At 40.1% G+C, this 22,208-nt stretch overlaps 2 protein-coding genes across 2 annotated transcripts; both read right to left on the minus strand.

Moving 5' to 3' along the window:
- Nucleotides 1-3,351: 3,351 nt before the first annotated feature.
- LOC148719892 (kelch-like protein 3) lies at nt 3,352-5,910 on the minus strand. The gene has a single exon (XM_088739300.1). The coding sequence runs from the start codon at nt 5,665-5,667 to the stop codon at nt 3,973-3,975; it is 1,695 nt and encodes a 564-aa protein (XP_088595426.1). The 5' UTR covers nt 5,668-5,910; the 3' UTR covers nt 3,352-3,972.
- Nucleotides 5,911-12,545: 6,635 nt separating this feature from the next.
- Nucleotides 12,546-15,138, minus strand: LOC111345507 (kelch-like protein 25). The gene has a single exon (XM_022952794.2). The coding sequence runs from the start codon at nt 15,045-15,047 to the stop codon at nt 13,341-13,343; it is 1,707 nt and encodes a 568-aa protein (XP_022808529.2). The 5' UTR covers nt 15,048-15,138; the 3' UTR covers nt 12,546-13,340.
- Nucleotides 15,139-22,208: the final 7,070 nt, after the last annotated feature.

Genomic DNA, 22,208 nt, shown 5'->3' on the forward strand with positions numbered 1-22,208 from the left:
CCTAGGAAGAAATTACCGGTAGATGCTTATCACTCCCAGGGGTTAAAGGATTAAGAAACAAATCACGTTATGTTTGGTCGTGATAGATATTATTACCAACAGTGCAGCTACTTTGCTAAATTAAACCGACATGAATTATTGAGGTAAATCAGAGGATAAGTTTTGTTATTGTTTCTTTGTCAAATTGGGGTGAGAGTGTTTCTACAACTGCACGACGCACTACCCTTGGAAGCCACACACTTTTTCTTTTTATTGTGGAACAGCTTACTCGCTAATTAGTCTATAATCACACTGCAAACTACTACAAGGCTTATGAATTTATCTTAAACAATTATCATGCTTCTTGCATTTATTCTTTATAAAACGAAAACACCCGTCCTCCTTCGCATGCTGTCTATACAACATAAATGGTTTACAGAAATCTGATTGTTTTCTGAAAGAAATATCTTGAGTTGATAAGGACTTGGGGATCAAAAAAAACATTCACAAATCTCCAAACTATATATTTGAGTGGCGAATGTTCATCAAGTGCCTCAAAAACATACAACATGTCATCTGGATCATCGAAAATGTCCATAATATGAAAAGGAGCGGCACTGAGATACTCCATAAATTTATCTCGATCAAAATTTTTAAAACTGCGGAATGCGATTTTTCTTCACCTTAGTCACGGATATGTGACTCGCTAATTGTGTAAACAAGCGAGTGATCGCTAATTTGTGTGTCTACGACACCAGTTTCAAGAAGTCTTCTTTTGTTGTTAGTCAGTATCAAATCGACAAGCGTTTCCGTAGATTTTGTTACTCGTGTGGATTGCGTAACCAAGTTTTTAAGATGATAAACATCCAGTAAGTCCATGAGACGTTGACCATCCTTTGATGCTTTGTCAGGATGAATCACTGATCACAATTAAAGTCTCCCAGAAACAAAACATCGTTCCCTCGGAAAGTAAATATTTCAAACAGATTACTCATCTCAAATTCCCATCGGGATTTTTTGAGAGATGGCAGGCGATAAATACCAACAATTGTAATCCATGATCTTCCAACTTTTAGTTCGCATATTTTCCACATTGCTCTATAGATATACTTCTATTAAACATGAACGGAATATCAGACCTTATATAAAGCATAAGCCCTCCGCCATGTATATATCTATCAATCCTGAAAAAGCGAAAGCCATCAATCATAAATTGGCTGCTGGGAAAAGTTTTATCTAACTTCGTTTCCGAAATTACTAAGATATCGAAGAAACCCGACCGTAACCAATGCCGTATCTCATAAAACTTGTGTCCTGCAATGCTGTTGGCATTGATATGACCAATCTTACAATTCTTCATGTACTCTTTAGCGATTTCCTCAAAGTCAGGGATACACATACGTGAGCCGTGGCCATTGTTGATTTGTTCATCCCAACTGACTTCTTCATGAACACTAGCATCATTTCCAACTGCTTGTAAAGCGACTGTTTGTAAATCGTCCTCAAAGAACGAATCACCTAGTCTGGGTAGTGAGCAAAATGAACACTGCCAATCCAAGTGATGCCTCTCTAGGTAATATTTGAAGATATACTTTCTCATACCAATACACTTCGCACGAAACCAACGGTCACATTCTGAACACAAAATGGCGTCCTAGTTTCTTCGTACATTCTGATTACATTCACCACAAGAATACTTCATCCGATGCCCAGGAGGACCCAGGTTTGGATGAATGTCGCCAGAAAGATTGATCGGGTGAAACAATCGAGCACCATCCACATCGTATGACACACGGCTTCGCAGAAACGCTCGTCTTCTGCGACGAACGAGTCGTAATTGTAATACGACTGTGAGATCCAAAACGGAGGGACAGGACTTTGTAATGTTCTTGTAGTAACGTTCCGTGAAGCAGGCTTATGGAGCGTGGTGATAACTCGATATTCGGATATTTGAAAAGAGCCGAGAAGGACAACAAAAAGAAGTAATGACGCAAAGTCAAGGAGACCAGAGGAGCCACGTGTAGCCGCCATATCACCCGCAAAGAGAGTAGTAGAGTCTAGCTGTCACAGCGACTATTGTCACCGGTATGGTTGTTTTGTAGGTCCATTCTTGGTTGAAATACAGTTCATGTGTAACATTTTTCGTTCCAAAAACCGCCCTGAAACAATTTTCAAGCTCGGTATGATCATATAACTCCCTGTGGCGAGTTCCTTGGCATTTTCCTGAATTACTTCCAAAGTTCCAGTGTAGATAGATTCCAAAACATCAGATCCTGAGATCTCCTAAAATCGAATAATCCCTTCGCGATTCTCTTTCATGTCACTGTGAAGAAGCTTGCAAAAGAACAGAATTGCGGCGGAAAGAACATTTCTGTTAGCCTTGAACTCATGTTGAACTCTCTGTTATCTACGGAAACCAAAGTAATGTTGCACAACTAATCTTGTTTTCGCTGTATGTTGAGGCGCTTAACGGAAAATATATTGAGAGCGGAAGTATAGCTGATATCCAGTTTTCTTTCTCAGCTCCCAAGTCCCTAGGCCGGGGAGCTCTTGAGACGAAAAGATATAAGGTAGCCACCGAACTTTCATCAGCTATAGCTGTCCAAAACCATAGGCACTACCTTTTGGTGAACCAGAGTACAGATTCGAGTATTCTACCCAATCAGAAGCAGCCAAAATGGTTCTCGGTACTGTGCTTTCCCGCGCTGATCAGCCGCAGGTTGCATTTTTCCCGCGCAAAGAACGCTTAACGCGTTTGGTCTAGTGCGCTTAGTCTAACGACAAGTCAAGGATTCCTTTCTTCTTATTCACTGACATATGTCTGTTTATCTAATCCGCCATTCAACTTATTCGTGAAAACTTCGATTTAAAAATGATCAATTCATAATCCGTAATTATATAAGTTCTTACAGAGCAACCTTACACATATTCTGAAAAACGCTGGCAGACCCAGTCTCCTACGCTTCTGCCACTTAGGATGACACCCATCGTAAACTCTCCCCGTTACAAGGTGAGAGAATTGCGTGACATCCCAAACATGATTGATAAAGGCGGGCATTTTTACCCTGTTAACCCTTTACATGCTAACATCAGTTTGCATGTTCTCCATACTGTTCTCTAAATATTTCTATGCTACTTTTAAGGAGAATGTGGTTAACAATCAAGAGCTTTTTTACCCCACGATCATTTTCTTAGTTCATGACTTTTATGTGTGATACTGTGGGGAGAAATTAGATACGTTATGTTTAGCCGTCAGTGATAGGTATGGTGAGAGCACTACGTCAGAGGCATAAATATTTCAATGAGATACGAGTGCTGACCCTGAAGAGGATTTAAAGTCCTAGTCGAAATAATGGCTGATTAATAGTGGCCTTTACTGTTTCACCGGCAACTTTATTGGTTGATTTGCACATTACAAACAAGTGTGCAGCATGCATCTCTACAAAAATAAATCTAGTAAACTGTTTTTATTCTGCATTGTGCATTTCGCTGAGCTCAACAGGTTTCAAATAGAACTGCTCAAAGGTGACCATCTTTCCTCATCTGTAGTAAACTAGTCTGTCCGTTAAGACCTGTTTCGTCTTTTTTTTTTTTTTACTACAGAGGCAGTCAGTGTGAAAGTTGCGAAGCAGTCAGGTATACACAATTATGATTTAGAAGCCGGGTGCTGTAAACATGACTACACAAATTGCCGTCTTAAATAAGAGAGTTTAAAGTGTAAGGTTTACAGCAAATGGTAACTGGTCAAAACTGACCCCTGATTTAACTTAGCCTTTCGTTAGGTGAGCTACTTATTTATTTATTTATTTGTTTATTTATTTATTTATTTATTTATTTATTTATAAGCAAAATTTAAACAGGCAGGTCCAATTCAGCTAAGGCTGGTTTAAATGGAGGCCATTAAAAAAACCATTGCCTATGCCTGTTGTCTGCCACGAACATCATGGCTAAATCCAAAGCTGTAAAGTTTTGGAGAAACTACTTCCCGACATTCTATAGTTTGATTAGTTTGTTCAGTAGTTCTCTGGAGAGCTTTAGAAGAGACGCAGTGAATGCGTTTTCATTTCCTATGTCGATGTTCGTCACTGGTATGGTTGTTTTCCGGATCCATTGTCCATTTTCCTGGTGAAAATATTCAACACTCAGTTCAGCTTGGTATCTCTTATTTAATCCACCCAGTACGTACAGCTTTCCATTCAGACAAACCATACTACCATCACAACGTGGAATATTCAAGTTTCCAATACATTGCCACTCATTTGTTGACGTAATGTACATCTCACAAGTTTGTACTATTCCTCTCCCGCTTATTCCTCCAGCAACGAAGATTTTTTCTTGAGAGGCCACTCCAAAAGCTCGGCTCCTTTCTTCTCGCATGTCTGCAATTTCCTCCCACTTGTTCTCCACGGTGTCGAATCTCTCAGCTTTGGCGGAGTAGTCTCTTGCAATACTCCCACCAAGCATGTACAGTTGGCTGCCGGCTGCAACAACACAAGCATCCTCTCTACACTGTCCATAAGATGAATGAAGTATCTCCCATGTACAATGCTTTACACTGTACCTCTTCGTACAAGTTGCCATGCGATGTGTGCGTTCAAGAGCATAAATTTCTCCTTTAAGAACGGCCACCTTTGCATAACTTGCATTCAAGTTTACCTCAGACCAAGCGTTAAAAACAGGATCGTATCTCTCTGACTTTTGAGAGCCGGAAAAGGCAAACAACTGATCACGGAATTTTATCATTTGAGCTGAACCGGCGTTGATGTTCCCCAGACCATCTGGTAAACGTTTCCACAGGTCCTCTTCAGGGAGATAACAAAAAGTGTACTTGCCACCACGAGCAGTAATAACACGTGCATCATATACCTTTCTCGGTGACTTCGGGAGATCGTCTTCATCGGCAAAAGTAGCCATCTTTGTAACAGCATCCATGACCAGCTTCACACATGCCAAATTCTCACGCACCAGTTCGTTTGTCACGACATCCTCCAAACAGTCACGCGACAGAAAACTCAGTCTAACGTGACGAAACAATTCCTCAAATGCTGCTTTTCGCTCGCTCTTATTGTGATCAACCCACTTCAGTATGATCTTGAAGACGCTGACTTCCGCTTCAACAGCAATCTCGTCACTTAAAATCCACCTCGCCACTTCCTTCGCCTGCAAACTCAGAAATTCATCCTCTTCTCCTATGGACGCGAAATTTTCGTTGATGAACTTCCTGCTGTTGTGTATTAGCTCGTCACAATCGTATTTCTCAGCAAAGTAAAAGGTCGAGATGCAATTTGAATTAGACATTTCTCTTTCTAGAAATCGCTCTGAAACAGTTTTCAAGCTCGGTATGATAAGATAATTCCCTGCGGCGATCAGTTCCTTGGCATTCGTCTGAGTCACTTCCACAGTTCCAGTGTAGATGAATTCTAAGACATCTTCCATAACAGATCCTGGAATCTCCTCAAACTGAATAATCCCTTCTTGATTCTCCTTCATGTCGCTCAGAAAAAGCTTGCAAAAGAACGGACTTACAGCGGAAAGAACGTTTCTGTGAGCCTTTAGTTCTCTGTCGTCGTTCGTCACCAAAGTAATGTCGCACAAATAATCTTGTTTTCGCTGAATGTTTAGGCGCTTCAGCAGTTCCACACAGAAAACCGATTGTTCAGTGGCTGAGATGGGCTGTAAATCTTCCATCTTTTACAGAATGTCCTTATTTCTGTCGGCAGATTCTGCTCAAACGTTGTTGATAATATGGATTACTCTGGAAAATTGCGAAAGCGGAAGTATGGTTCTCACTTTCCCACATGCCCGCTCGATTTTTCTTTCCCGAGTCCACTGGGAGACTGTGAGGAGGAGTAGTAAAACAATATTAATTTCGGGGGACTGGAAGAACCTCGAGAGAAAGAGGGAAATTCAGACGCTGGATTCTCTTGAGAAAATATTCTGTTGATACGTTTGGGCAATGTAATGTTTAAATAGGAATTTGAATTGTTCAAATCCAACGTGCATGAAATTGACTAAGGACCGGGCGAGAACTGATCCCCCCCCTCCATTCCCCTGAAAAACCATACGATCCCCTGAAATCCTCCACGCCCCCCTCTTCCCCCGCCAGGGGCGAAATTTAAAAACTGGGGTGTAACGGCATAGGGCTTATAGGGGAATCCTTGTCTACAATATTTGCCTCATTAGCATAAGTAATTCAGTTTCTGATGGAGCTAAAAATAAATCAGTTCTGAATATCGAAAGATCAAAGTACGATTAACTCGGCCAATGAATACGAGCCTAATGCATTGAACACTTTTTGTGCAACACGGGTTTAAAAACTCAAAATTTTACAGAGAATGTATGGGCTCATTAGCGCTTTTGCCACCCAGAAATTTGCAGTTTTTGATGGACTATTTCTCCTTGAATATTACACCCAAAGAGCTAAAAACTTCACCATGTACTAAGGTTTTTTAGCTCTTTAGCTGCCTGAAGTCAATTTGTATCTAACATGCTTCCTTCTTTACGCAAAGCCGGATAAGTTTATCAATCGCGCGATAATGTTGATTGCAAATTTTTTGAATGAATGGACTTAGCAAAACTTATCGCGCGATAAAGTCTTGAAAATTTTTGTAGGTGGATGGCCCTTGAGAGCCACCGTACATAAGAGATCCTGAGATCTCCCCAAATCAAACCGCCTCCCGGTTAGCTCAATTGGTTAGAGCGCTGGATTGTTGTGCGGGAGGTCGAGGTCGATGGTTCGAGCCCCGGCTGGACCAACACTCAAGGTCTTAAAATAACTGAGGACAATGCGCTACCTTTCTATAATATAAAGAAATGGATAGAAATTCTAGTCTTCTCGGATAAAGACGAATAAACCGTAGGTCCCGTCTCCTGCATCTATTAATGAGTTAATTTGGTCAGGCAGGGGACGTTAAAGGCCCATTTTCATCCGAGATCCTTTGAAGTCGTGTGTTTTTGTTTTGGAATCGCGCTATTGTTAAATGGCGAACTCTGATAGTCATTCACAAACACTATTAAAAAGAAAAACAAAGATTTGGTGAAGAACACAGTAAACAAATTTGCAGCTAAATATTTGAGACTGAAAAATCTTAAATCGAGTCTGTGTATAGAACTTGTACAAAGCTTACTTGATGTTGAGGGAAATTGTTCGGCTTCAACACTAAATAAAATATAAACAAATAACCAATATTGGCCAAATCTGATTTACTTTACGCATTTCAATTATAGAATAATGACTTGTGCAAATGAGATCGCTTACATACATATCTCAGGATCTCAAGTAAAAATCAGTCAAATAATTATTCTCACCTCGAAAAAATATCCCCGGAGTCTCTAGTTCCATCGTAGGAACAATGCAATAACATTTCTGCAAAAGCACTGTCTGTAGTGTTACCGAAACCCATTGTTGTTTTCCTTGCCCTCCATAAATCATACACAGACTCTCGAAGTCGAATAAACTTTGCCGAGCGGAGCAGACCCGACCTTCCTCTAGACCGCTTCTTCGGCGGCATCAACTTTGCAAATGAAGGTTGTCACCTTCATACATGTAAGAATTAAAAACTATTTACTGATATGGATACTACGATAGTTTGTTGTTCGCACATGATTCAAGATGGAACTTTGAAAGCCCTAATTAGTAAGATGGAAGAAGATATGTGGTCTGGCCTGTTTACTGGGAACTGGGGGGAGGGGGCATCTTCAAATAAGTTTCCTTCGATTGTTTGTAAACTGCTGATACAGTCCGGCTAAAGTCCCCCGAAAAGTGTTGTGATGCGCATCTGATCATATCCACGTGTTAATTTGCGCAATATAAATATTAAATTATTATTATTATTATTAAATAATCCCTTCTCGATTCTCCTTCATGTCGCTCTGAAGAAGCTTGCAAAAGAACGGACTTGCGGTGGAAAGAACATTTCTGTGAGCCTTGAACTCTCTGTTATTGGAAACCAAAGTAATGCCGCACAAATAGTTTTGTTTTCGCTGTACATTGAGGCACTTCATCAATTCCACACAGAAAGAAGTTTGCTTAACGGCTGAGAATAGCGGTAATTCTTCCATTTTTATTGAACAGATCCCTCCAAATATCTCCTAGTGATGAACAGTTCTAGTGATGTGGAATAAAAAGCAAGCGGAAGTTCCTACCTCGTTCCCATACCCCTCTTCGTCTTAGCCCAAGAATCGCTCCAGTGACTCTGGAGACGAGTTCAAGGAAACAAGATGTTGGACGTAGTTCACAGGAAGTGAGGCTTGGTGATTCTTAAAAAATTCCAACAGAAATAGTTTCCCGATAGAGATTTCTGAAAAGCTAAGCCTATGCCTCTTTCCCCAAACGTTTATAGTACACCAAGTAAACTGCAAGGAGACGGAGCATTTGGTCGAAGACAATGAATATTTCAACTGGATATTAGTGCTGCCCTAGACGATTTACATGAGGTACAATTCGAAATATTGACTGATTAAAAATACCCTTCGCTGTTTAATAATAATTATAATAATAATTTAGCAATGGACATCCACTGGGTGGCTCTTCTTGTCCACTGTTTTACTGTACCAGCAATTTATTGGTTTAATTACACATTGCACACAAGTCTGGTGCATGCATCTCTACAAAAATAGATCCAGCGATATGAGAGAGATTATAGCAGTATAGGTTCTTTGTTAATTCCGATTTTTTTTTAATAGTTGTTTTAGTGTAGCATTGTGATAGTGTTGTAGTATGTAGTATCGTTATTTTATGTAATATAAACACACAGACCACAAAACCAGTTTTGATGGAAAAAAGCCATCACGTTTGCAAGCTCACTTTTGGATAAATGTGAATTTTATTTTTCAATTTCTTGATCATCACTCAAGCTCCGCTCCGCTTCACAACTCTTGGTTTTTTTAGGGGGTTTTAGTCATCAGTGTCAGTTATTCAAATTTAACAAAAATTTTGCCCGGTGAGTTACACTTTGTCTTAATCATGACAAGCTGATGTGGGAGGGCTGAGCTGGTTGAGGGGGGCTGGGCCAGAAGAAGCCACCTTTGGATTTCCCATTTACACATTACTTACTCTAATGAATATATAGATCTTGGTCATATACTGTCATAGGAAACAACTGAGTAATGATCAGTCAGGTGTGTGGAATTTTAAAGTGTATGAGCATGTTTAAGCATGTGATAGTATGGAACATTTCTCTGAATTTATTTTGCACCAGATTCTAAGAATCAATTGTTCAGTGCATTGAAGCCACTGAAATTGGACTCAAGCTGGGGGGGGGAGGGGGGTGGAAGATTTAAGTTATGGTTTTTTGACAAAGTAGAAACCTGTGTGCTAGGAAGGTTGGCACTATAATTTACAAATAATTGTGAATTCATTTTACAAATTGCCATTTCCCATCTATTTTGAAGTTATTTTCATCAAATAAACTAATCTTTACAGCATTTGCTTTCACATTAGATTAAAGTTAGTCAATAAAAACTACGCTGGTATCTGGGATATCAGACCTGATCTGCTTTCTAGACCTGCAACAAATAACTTTATAGTGGAATTAACATTCCCCAGAGCTAAAATGACTAGAAGTGTCTTTTTCAATCCACATATTTTCTCATTTGATCAGGGGCTCTTTAAAAGTTTGCAAGTTGGAAGAGCCCCCGACTAAATGTGACCGAGGCAGGTTCTGATGTTGTTATTTGAACAACGAGACAGACTTGTAGCCGCAATAAAATTTATTTATACAGGAATGTGCAAAACAAGTACTTAAAAGGTTTTTTTGGCAAGGTTTTTTTGTAGATCCATCGGCCGTTTGCATCGTCAAAACACTCAAAACTTAGTTCGCTTTGGCCCTTCTGATTTCTTCCACCCAGCACGTACAGCTTTCCATTCAGACAAACCATACTACCATAATAACGTGGAACATTCAAGTGTGCAACACGTTGCTACTCATTTGTTGACGTATTGTATATCTCACAAGTTGTTAATCATTTCTCTGTTCTGCTTATTCCTCTTGCGACGAGGATGTATCCTGTGGAGGCCACTCCAAAAGCATTCCTTCTTCCTTCAAGCATGTCTACGATTTCCTCCCATTTGTTCTCCACGAGTGGTAATGTCGCACAAACAATCGTTTTTCGCTGAACGTTGAGGCGCTTCATCAGTTTCACTCAGAAAGACTTCTGTTCGGCGGCTGAGATGGGCTGTATATCTGTCATATTTCACAGAATTTCTTGATTTCCGTGGGCAGATTCTGCTCAAACCTCGCTCGGGAAAATGATCGAAAGCGGAAGTGATGATGGTTCCCATTTTTCCATACGCCCGTTCGTTTGCTTAGTCCACTGGGGGACTCTAGAGACGAGTAGAAGACTTGGAAAACGCTGGTCTTTATCTTTCAGGACGATCTTTGTCACTGGTATGGTCGTTTCCATTCCTCTTTTGAACTGTCAAAACATTCAACATTGTCAATCTTCTCTTAATACGAGTTTGTCAGTTAGAAATCAGCAGTATTTTCAAATGTGCAATGTTATATATTGTTTTGCTGCTTTAGATTTATATAAGGGAACTTTTTTTTCCAGAGACGAAGAGTACACTAAATCCGGCAGAGATAAAAATGTGATCGACCCAGAAGACGACAAGATATACACAAAACGTAAACGATTAAAGACAGCGCACAACAATCCAAGTGACAAGTCCGATTGCTCTCTTACACCCTTGTATCCTAAAGATGGATGGGGTAAAAGTCTTCAAAGGATGCCGTTTTTCACACGAGCTGCAATGAATTTGCATATTTCCAAGACAGAGAAGAATCTTGACTCAAGTAAAAATCATTCTGTGCCGACATGTATCAGGAAAGCGACGATATTCGAAAAAGATCGCTATGTGAAAGACATTGAAACTGCTAGTGACTCAAATATATTTTATTTTAAAGCACTTTGCTACCATAGCTGTAGCAAAAACGACCTACCCCGTAACATAAAAGTCCAGTTAATGTTTTTCTAAGATCAGAGGGCTTAAAATGTAGCCAGAAAATTTTAGTTTTGTCAGTTATTTGGAAATCCCTCCTTTCGTCGCGTCGAATGGCGTGGATCCATTGCTTTCTCCTTGAACGCTCCTTTGGGAAGTTGAAAAACAAAACTTTTTCGCCTTTTCCCGACTTATAACCTCAGAGTGCAACCTACAACGCAGCAGTGCGAAGGCATAGTTTGAACGAGGTACAATCTCGATATAAATTAATCAAAAGCTTCTGATAAAAACTAATTCAACGGATATAAACATATGTGTTTGCAATGCTGACGACTGACCAGCCTCGTTTACGTGACGCAAGGCCCAATCTCTCCGCGCCATTCGCCATATCTAGATTCGGTGTATTGTTAGGCGGTCTGTAACACTAAAGAAAGTTAAAGTATTTTATCACGGGGAGCGGTGAGATTTGTCTCCGACAATTGACTGTAAGGAGTGTAATAGTGTAGTTCGCCTTCTAAAGTCTCGCTTGAGAGCAGAAGCTTTCTATCGATTTTTTCTGGTAGACTTAGTTCATGGAAAATATGGCGTCTTTTGTGGCATTTCTTTAGAAATGGTTCGATGGCCCTTTCATTTACCTACCAGCACCATAAATCGAAAGACCACAGGTCCGTTTAAGAGGGAAAATTTTTTCAAATTAATGAATCAAGATCTTCCTGCCCGTGAGAGGTAAAATCCTATGATTTTCTAGGATTTTCATGACTCACACGAACCCCAGACCCAACTTGGCACCATTTAATAAAATTAAATATGACTTGAACTTTACTGAGGAAAGGAGGAGACATACCCTGAACCATAATCTAAAAAGTATCTAGCTGTTAAAACTAATTAGAAGGTGGCAAAGGATTTTTTTAACCTGAAGAATGATTAGGGGCAAAATTATTATCTGACGCTTGTGCTGTGAGAGGCGAACGTGATTCGTAGGTGAATCTAGGAACCAGCGTGGGGCGTGATTTTCCTCCTGAAGTATACGTGACGTGACTTTTTTCTTACACAAGTGAAAACCTCAAGATTTCCCGGAAAACTTTCACACGAGAGGGAAAATCTGATGGTTTCCCTTTAAAATTTGGGACGCCTGAAATGCTGTTTGAAGTGTATTAGGTGCGTCGTGAATGTTTCTAAAATTCTTACGTGAAACGAGCCCAGGGACCTCCCCCCCCCCCCCCCCCCGCACCACCGTGGTAACTGTGACAGAATATCATTGAAAACTGGCTTAGCAAAAGCAGATTGGCATCTATAATTAAAATTTTTTTAGTTGTATGATCAGGCATAAGAGACCTTTAGTTTATTGGAAAGGTGCTACTTCTAAAATTTTTCTACTTTACAACGAGTTCCATTCCTGGTTTTAAAGCATTTGCTTCTCATCGTCCACGGAATTTTGGATGGAATTTGACTAAACCTGAGGTAGTTCAACTTTTTCAAAGAGCTCGGTTCAAATCTTACACTGAAAGACTAGTCATTATTGATCGTCAGGGGGAAGGTGTCCCGACTGTACGTGCTCGTGAATTGAATCATGGAAAGTTGCTCACTGGAATGCTAAAAAGTTGCAATAAAATTGCCAAAAAACCCATTTGTTTGCTAGCTAAATTTCTTGATATTGTTATGTAAACGTTAATTACAAGCTTTGTCTTTCGTTCTTCACAATAATAGCTAACATCGGTCGAAAAAACAGCTCGAAACCTAGCTTTGGGGAGCTGCTCGGAAATATGGGCTAACTTTAAGGATACTCTTACTGTCTTAAAAATAAAACACAAGTTTCATCTGATGTCATTTCAGCCAACCATCAGTTGTAATATTAGATAAGGATCGAAACAGGCAAACGAAACATGTCAAATGATGGTTCTTGTGTTTAAAATGCTGAAGAACATACAAGAAATTCGGATATTTTGAAGTTTTCTATGAAATCGTCGACTTTTTCGTAATAGAAAATTTACTGCCAATAAACTATTAATGAAGAGGAGGAATATAAAATACTGACTAGCGCTACCTCATTAGAGGACTGTGCACACTACTTAGGAACTGGGGGGTAAAGATTTTTGGCTTTGTCATGATAAAATTTATCTTAACCTGGGGGGGGGTTTGGGTCAGAGAATTTGTGAGGATCACATGGTTTCCAGTGGAAATGGACGGGGGATTGGTCGTAGCCAAGAAATGGGGGGAAAATTGAACGTCAGTGAAGGAGAATCTTTAATAGCCTATTGGGGGATCAGGTAAATTTTATCACGACATAGCCAAACATCCTTACCCACCAGGCGACAAATGATGACAAGTCCTTAATTAGTGTGCACAGTCGTCCAATTAGGGAGCGCTAGTCAGCATTTTTTACAATCCAGATGGTTTAAAGAGTCGTAAAGTGACTGGGAGACTACACCTCTAAAGTACAAAGTTCGTCTAGTGCTCCTTTGGAAAGCCTCATTGCACATCCAGTGAACGGATAATATGTTGTAGAGATGCTTTCCACTGGTATGGTTGTTTTCTGGATCCATTTGTCCTCAGCTGTGTCAAAGTATTCAACACTTAGTTCACTTTGCTTGCTATCTCTTATCCCACCTAGCACGTACAGGTTTCCATTCAGCTGTACCATACTACCATGGTAACGAGCAAAATTCAGGCTTTGAAAAAACTGCCATTCATTTGTTGATACACTATACATCTCGCAAGTATTTAGTCTTTGTCCTTTACATAGCCCTCCAGCGACGTAGATTTTCTCTCGAGTGGCCATCCCGAAGGCGCCACCCCTTTCTACTTGCATATCAGCAATTTCTTCCCATTTCTTTTCCACAGTGTCAAATCTCTCACCATTTGCGAAATATTCCTGTGTATTTTTCCACCCACCAATCATATACAGGTGTCTACCTGCTGCAACAACACATGTATTCAATCTACAATCTTTATCAATCGAGAGATCAACTGCCTCCCATCTACACAGCTCTACATTGTACTTTACGACCGTAGTTTTCTGGTCAGTGGTGTTTACTTGAACAGCATAAATTTCCCCTTTAACGATAGCTACGTTAGATGACTCCGCGTGCGATTTAAAGGCTGACCAATCGTTAAATATTGGATCGTATCTCTCTGCGCCTTCATACTTTGTGAAGGTAAGCAACTGATCACGGAATTTTATCATCTTCGATGTACGGGCATTTAACTCCATCGCACTATCTGGTAAACGCTTCCACTGGTCTTGTTCAGGAATATAACAGAAAGTGTACTTGCCACCACGAGTAACAAGAACACGTGCATCAAGTCCCTTTCTTGGTGAGTGCGGGAGATGATCTTCATTAACAAAAGTAACCATTTTAAGAGTAGCATCTACAGTTAGCCTTAAACAGACAGCACTGTCACGAACAAGTTCGTTTGTCACGATATCATGCAAACAGTCACGCGACAGAAAACCCAGTCGAACGTGGCAAAACAATTCTTCAAATGCTGCTTTTCGCTCGCTCTCTTTATGGTTTACCCAGTCTAAAATGATTGTAAAAACATCAGCTTCTTCTTTAACTGTGATCTCATCGGACGAAATCCACCTCTCGATTTCTTTGGCCTCCAGGTGCAAAAATTCATCCAGTTTTGCCACGGAAACGATGTTTTCGTGAATAAAACGCCTGCTGCTGGTGATAAGCTCGTCACAATCGTATTTCTCAGCGAGGTAAAAGGTTGAAATACAGTTAAGGTTGGACATTTCTCGTTCCAAAAACCAACCTGAAGCTGTTTTCAAGCTCGGTATGATCAGATAATTCCCTGCGGCGATCAGTTCCTCGGCATTCTCCTGAGTTACTTTCACAGTTCCAGTGTAGATGAATTCTAAAACATCTTCCATAACAGAGCCTGAAATATCCTCAAACCGAACAATCCCTTCGCGCTTCTCCTTCATGTCGCTCTGAAGAAGCTTACAAAAGAACGGACTTGCAGCAGAAAGCACATTTCTGTGAGCTTTCAACTCTCTGTTATCTTTGGAAACCAAAGTAATGTCGCACAAATAATTTTGTTTTCGCTGAATGTTGAGGCGCTTCATCAATTCTACACAGAACGGCACCTGCTCAACAGCTGAGATAGGCTCTATATCTTCCATCGTTTACAGAATGTCCTGGTTTCCTTGTGCAGAATCCGCTCAAATTTTGTTGATAATGAGGAACACACCGGTATGATATCGAAAGCGGATGTATGACTGTTTCCCAGCTTTCCGTCTAAGCTCCCAAGTTCCCCGAGCCGGGAGAACTTTGGCGACGAGTAGGTATGGGAAAGTGGTGCTGAATAAATGATGTTTCTAGCCAGTAATGAAAATTTTGAGGGAAAGACGTAGAGACCGGATAAGTTTGAAACAATATCCCGAAAGCATATTTGTACAAAAGTTATGTACAAAAAGATAAGGGTATATTATTTATTCAAAGGCAAGAAATTATAAATCTCCTGGTCAAGGATGCGTGGGATAAACCAAATGATAGTGAGGCAAGCATAACGGAAAATAGCAAAATATATCTGTTTCGTTAAGTTAAATAATAATTAGAACCCTGTAGTGCAGGGTGTACATTGATTGACTTTGATTTCGATCTTTGATCTTTGAGCTCCGATTTCACCAAGAGTTAGTTCCGCAACAGTTCCTCACAAGACACGGCTCAATCGCTCCCCCAAGAACAAGGCTATAACCTGTTAAAAGAAATATCTGCTAACCTGTACGCGACGACCCGCCACAGAAGTAAGTGAACTTTGTATGAACGAAATCAAGTCTTCTTTCAGCAACATCTCTGTAAGCGATTTTAGGTTTAAGTAACTTAAAAACAGCCGTTTATCTCTTGTTTCAGATCGAATAATTGTCAACGAATATTCGTCGATAAATGGTCCATACAATCATCATTAAACATCAATAATTATACGATTTGTGGCAGTCATCGATTTGTGGCTGCATCGCGAAACAATATCGACCTAAAACTCTAGCTATAAAGAGGATGACAAGCACTGCCGAACAAGTACTGACACTTTGCAAGCACCCTTTCTGGCGTGGCGCTTACGTTTCCACCGTCGTGACTTGGGTACGAAACAAACAGAGATTCAAGTAAGTTTTATTGCAATGTATTTGGTTTCGCTGTATTCAAATGTTTCTTATATCTTTGCCCAACTATGACAACTCTTTCCCTTAAGAAGTAAACCTATCCGTACAATGAGATCGGTTCAGGAGGCCGGAAATTTTTAAAAATTAAGGCTTGTTCATCAAGAGGGTGCTATTTCCCTAGTCTCTTAGGTAAGTTTCATAGGGAAAGATTTGGAAAGAATCCGAAGTTACGCGCGATTCTTCCGTGACTAGCAGAAATGATGGATGCGATTCCACCCATAAGCGCTGGGGCTGCCGGGATTGTTTATCTAGAATTTGCCATTTCCCTTTTCTTACAGGTAAGTTTCATGGGGCTTAATTAAGATGGTAGTTAAGCCCAAATTAGAGAAAGCTGTTTCGGCCTAATTTTGCAAGATATTTAATCAGTTCCAATGAAACTTGGCAGAAATCAAAAACTTAGCGTAACATATAAATTGGTATAATTTTAGGTTGCTCACATTATTAGTGTATTCGAAAGATTCATCTCTTATTTAACACTTGCGTTAATGAAGGTTAATAGTGTCTTCTTCAGATTAGCAACCAATGTTGAGGGCAGTGAGTTAAGCCTTTCCACAGTTTCATAGTAGTTCTCATATATAGTGTGATGTTCTCAAGGTGGTACCAGTAACTAGTAACCTGTTGATAATGTTAACTAGAATTTAGCGTACAATTTACAACATGGCGGTTTTATGTTGGGTTCATTACTTTTTGTAACAAGTACTACAATAATAATAATAATAATAATAATAATAATAATATACCGTTTATTTGCCACATTGCAGAATTAACTGAATTAAAAGGCTAAATTTACAATCAATAATTTATTAAAACTACAATTACTATAAGAACAATAAAAATATCTTAATTAACAATTTACATGTTTGCGCATTCACTATTGAAAGAGATAAAGGAACCTGAACGCTAGGTCAGGCAACGACTCCTATCAGCGTAAACAATACTTCTGTTGTTGTCGCCGGATCGAAGGTTATAACTATGACCACTCGTTGCTGTTCTCGGTATAAGAAAGTTAATGGGGTGGGATTTTTTAGACTTCTTCTGAACATATTTACAGGAGAGCTGAGTTCGTCTTTCTTTCAGGCTTTCAATGTTAGTAATATTAAGGGCATCTAAATAACTGTGGCGTGGATAGATAATATGTAGAGCTCTCTTTTGAATTGATTCCACCAACTCTTTTTAGAATCCTTAGAGAATACAGGCGCTTCGAGGCTTTTTGCGAAATGTAATCAATATGCTCACTCCACTTCAAATCATTACTGATAATAATACCGAGTAATTTATAAGTTGTGACATGTTCAACTGTGTTCTTACCTGGGACAATTGGTCTTGTAGTAAAATAATTATCATTTTGCATGAATAATTAACATTTCTTTACACTTTATCGGATTTAATTTCATATTGTGTTCTATGGAAAACTTGTGGATGTCATTGGCAGCTACATTTAGTAAGCTAATACCATTCCTTGGTAAAATTTCCAATGCCGTGGTATCATCAACGAATTTAATTCTCACATGCCAGTCACGCAAAAGATTGTTGGTCATCACAGCGAACAAAATCACGCCCAGTTTCGTCCCTTGCGGGATGCCTCCCCTGGGTGATTTCCGATCAGACAGAGAGTTCCCAATCCTTACAGCTAGTGAGGTCAAGAGGGTCCTAATCCAGTTAATTAACACCGTATCTATCTCGAAAAATGCCAACTCCTGAGAAGAATCGAATGATCAATCAAGTCAAAGCCCTTTGAGTAATCAGCAAAGAACATTCTAACTCCACAATTCCCGCTATCTGTTACCTCGTGTATCGCCTGTAGGATATAGATCAAGGCGTCCGCGGTGGAGTGCTCCTCCCTTGCGTACTGGCGTGGGTCAAGTTTTTCCGAGATTTGCGCTACAAATCTGCTGCGCGCAAACCCTTCCATGACTTTGGCAAGGGTGCAGGTCAGGGAGATAGGTCTCAAATCCGTTTGGATTTCTTGTGGCGGGGAAACCTTGGGCAGGGGGTTGATTATGGATTGCTTCAGCAGATCAGGTACATAGGCCTCCCTAAACGTCCATAATTAGCGGGGCGAGTTCATGTGCGAATTCTTTCAAGACCCTGTTAGGTATCATGTCAGGGCCAATTGCTTTCCCGATATTCAGGCTTGATAAAGAGTCCTGCACCTCCCTAACACTCACTAGAAGGCCGGGGGGGACCTGTTGATTGGTTACTTCGGTTAGAGTCAAGGGGATAAAATCTGAAATCACACTGATAAAGTGGTCGTTCACCATATTAGCTGAGGCGTGTCTGGACAGTTTTCGCTTAGGAATTGCTGGAACCATTCCTGTTGTATATTCTGACCTGTCAATAACTTGATTTGCTTCCACCATTTTTTTGGGTCCGTCTGCCCAAGGCCACTTACTTTATGATGGTAATAATGGTATTTTTCTAACCTTATTTATTTCCTACTGGACTTTATTCCTCAAACGCCTGTAGGAAGCGGAGTCTTTTCCGTCACGGTAAATGCAGTTTGCCGCTTTTTAATTAGCATCTTGATTCTCTTCGTTGTCCAAGGTCTACCAGTTGGATGAATTCTAACTGTTTTCCAGGGAAGGTAGATGTCGACTGCATTTTGTAGCTCGGTAATGAAGATGTGAAACTTATGTTTGCATGACTCTGCCGAAAACAACTGCGACCAGTCCTTGTTAGTCAGCCAACGTCCGAACGCGCGCCACGCGCTGTCCTGTAAATCGCGCATTACATTTTTGGATTACATGTGGATGCATGCTAGTTGTTATTGGTTTTGCTAAAATCGTAAAATGATCACTCCTCGCTATCTTTGGTAGTTGAGACAATTGAAAAATGGCGGGTCTATTCGTAAGAATCCAGTCAAGGGTTCTTGCATCTCTGGTTTTAAATTTTACCATTTGTTTAAGGATGTTTCACTGCGTCAAGTCCTTTGGTTTGAGACCCGTCGAAAGAGGGTTAAAATCCCCGGTAATCACCACCAATGCATTAGGTTGTTTCATAAGTAGGCTGTCCAAAGTTGATCGAATATGGTTGGACGGAACACCGTTCGCGGGTTGTCCGTTAGCTGTTGAATGGTAAACGACACAAAGAATTATTGAAGAGATCGATCTAGGAAGGCTATAAGGCCTTAAGGAAAGCCACAGAGACTCCGCATCTGGTTGCTCACATTGAGATAATCGGGTGCACGGAATGGTTTGTCTTAAATAAATGTAGACCCCTCCACCATGCGTAAACGAACGATCGTTCCTAAAAAGGTTGTACCCCAGTATAGCCACCGCAGAGTCTGGAATTTGCGGTGACAGCCAAGACTCTGAGATACAAACAGTGTCGACATCGTTACATTCGGCGACGTATTGCAACTCATCAACCTTACTATTGAGAGATCGTAGATTCGCAGTTAAGATGACAGGGATCCTACAGGTCTTTCTTGACATTTTCAATGAAGTGTGAAGTAATTCTTGAAGGTATCTGGCAAAGATTGTAATGTTGCTCTTTAATTTGTCTTCCAGCTCGAACCCCTCGATTCCGTCGCACTATTCTCAAGTCAGAAAGGTAGTTCTTAACATCCCGGGGCATCACTGATGCGCATGACTTCAAGAAGAGTAGATATTGGGAAGAATAAACAATCAGTTCTGTATTTTGGGAATTTGCATAGCCGCCTGCAGATAGAAATACGTAGTTTTGATTTCTCCGTAGGCGTACCTCAGAATTTGGGGTCACATCTCCTGGGTTAGCTTCCACGTCCATACAAGTAGTCAAATCCCTAGGAAAATCCAATTCTGTTCTGTGTAGAAGCAGAAGACCGTGCCTAAGCCATTTTGAACAGCATCTTCTGGACCTCGGCTGGATTGAGTAGATCTTTTAATGAAAGCTAGCGACGAAGAAAACCGAGACTCAGTTACAACTTCCTTGGAATAACTCCTTCCTTGGAGATAGTAGTTTCGCTATAACTTACCAAGGTCCCATTAGAAATAATTCGGGAACCATTAAATAGCAAATATAAGGTGGCCCATAGGGAACAAGACAAACTTTTTTTATCGCGCGATAAATGATAGATTATCGCGCGATAAATGGAAATTATCGCGCGATAAATGGAAATTATCGCGCGATAAATGGAAATTATCGCGCGATAAATGGAAAGTATAGCGCGATAAATGGAAATTATCGCGCGACAATTTTATTATCGCGCGATAACATTTATTCTTATCGCGCGATAATATCTATTATTATCACGCGATAATATTTATTATTATCGTGCGATAATATATATTATTATCGCGCGATAATTTATCATTTATCACGTGATAAATGGAACCTTGTCAGGTCACGTAATCGGCTGTCATGCATGTTGTTTCCGTGGACGACAATGACTGCCACAGTTGAGGAGCTATGTTTTGAGGTCGATAGTTCGTTTTATTCATGTAAAAAGATCATTTAGCAGTACGTTGCAATACTACGACACATAGCTCTTTGAATCAGTATAGTAAACCTTGATTTTGCGAAGTCCGAGCCCGTGGAAATTTTGTATTATTTATTTATATTTTGTGATAACTTTTTGATGATTGCATGACTTATTGTCACGGTTGTGTTACACTAAAACCTTGAAATAAACTTTCATCAGTTTGCTCATCTTCCAGTCTATACTATATGCCCTCTAAATTTCTTTGTCATTGCTCAAATATTCTGGAAGTTACGGAGGTGAAGGGGGCGGAATCTGCTTCACTCCACGGTCTGAAAAGATTTAAAAAAAGCTCGGGCCGAATAAGGTCAAATTACTTCGTGCACACGAGCAGTTACACAATGCTCATAGGCTTTTAAAGTATCCTCTATTTCGCACAGAAATGTAAACACAGTAACTTTGACACATATGTCACCAGAACTGTCGGTCCTCTTTTGCCAGAAAGGCCTCGCACACAAAGAGAGGGTGGCATTAGGGACACATGAGGCTAGGTTTTCGGGTGTAATTCATTCCCCTTCAAAAAAAACATCATACCGAACCATACCATCATACTGAACCAACTGTTGTCGATGAGATAAACGAGATCCACGAAAAGGTTACGGGCTTCTAGAGCAGTTAAAGGCACTTGCAACTGTTGCTCTTACATAATTCTATCAATCAGTTCTCTGCATTCCTCCAAACAATTTGTGGGGCTTGTTCAGTCGCAGCATTCACCATCAATCCCATCAATGTCATCTAGGTCAACTTCTGTCCGGTAATCCGTTGCATTTGTCCATGCAGGAACAGTATTGGTTATCGCCAAATGCACCAGCGATTAAGAATTGACTACAGTCTTGTTGTCCAGAAGGAGACCGTACGAGTCATAATTAAAGAATTGGATCCTGCTGGCGTACAGTCACGATCATAATGTGTTTTTTGTTTGGAGGAATGCAGAGAATTGATTGATATAATATTTGATAGAATATTTGAGCAATGACAATGAAATTTAGCGGGCATATAGTATAGACTGAAAGATGAGAAAACTGATGAAAGTTTATTTCAAGGTTTTAGTGTAACACAACCGTGACAGTGTAAGTCATACAATCATCAAAAAGTTATCACAAAATATAAATAAATAATACAAAATTTCCACGGGCTCGGACTTCGCAAAATCAAGGTTTACTATACTGATTCAAAGAGCTGTGTCGTAGTATTGCAACGTACTGCTAAATGATCTTTTTACATGAATAAAACGAACTATCGACCTCAAAACATAGCTCCTCAACTGTGGCAGTCATTGTCGTCCACGGAAACAACATGCATGACAGCCGATTACGTGACCTGACAAGGTTCCATTTATCACGTGATAAATGATAAATTATCGCGCGATAATAATAAAAATTATCGCGCGATAATTTCCATTTATCGCGCGATAATTTCCATTTATCGCGCAATAATTTCCATTTATCGCGCGATAATTTCTATTTATCGCGCGATAATCTATCATTTATCGCGCGATAAAAAAAATGTGTCATGACCCCTATGGGCCACCGTACAAATATGTAACGATATGATAAGATAAAAGATAAAATAGAGGGAGCTTAAAAGTCGCGGTCGCCATGCTGGCGCTCCCAAGAGACTTCTGAATAATAGCCTATTGTGCCGCAAATTAAGTGTCTAAGAGA

Source organism: Stylophora pistillata, chromosome 11, assembly GCF_964205215.1.
Source record: "Stylophora pistillata chromosome 11, jaStyPist1.2, whole genome shotgun sequence".
NCBI lineage: Eukaryota > Metazoa > Cnidaria > Anthozoa > Scleractinia > Pocilloporidae > Stylophora > Stylophora pistillata.

Bases quoted from the DNA above. Each gene is read 5' to 3' on its own strand.
- LOC111345507 (XM_022952794.2), bottom strand. From the start codon at position 15,047: ATGGAAGATATAGAGCCTATCTCAGCTGTTGAGCAGGTGCCGTTCTGT.
- LOC148719892 (XM_088739300.1), bottom strand. From the start codon at position 5,667: ATGGAAGATTTACAGCCCATCTCAGCCACTGAACAATCGGTTTTCTGT.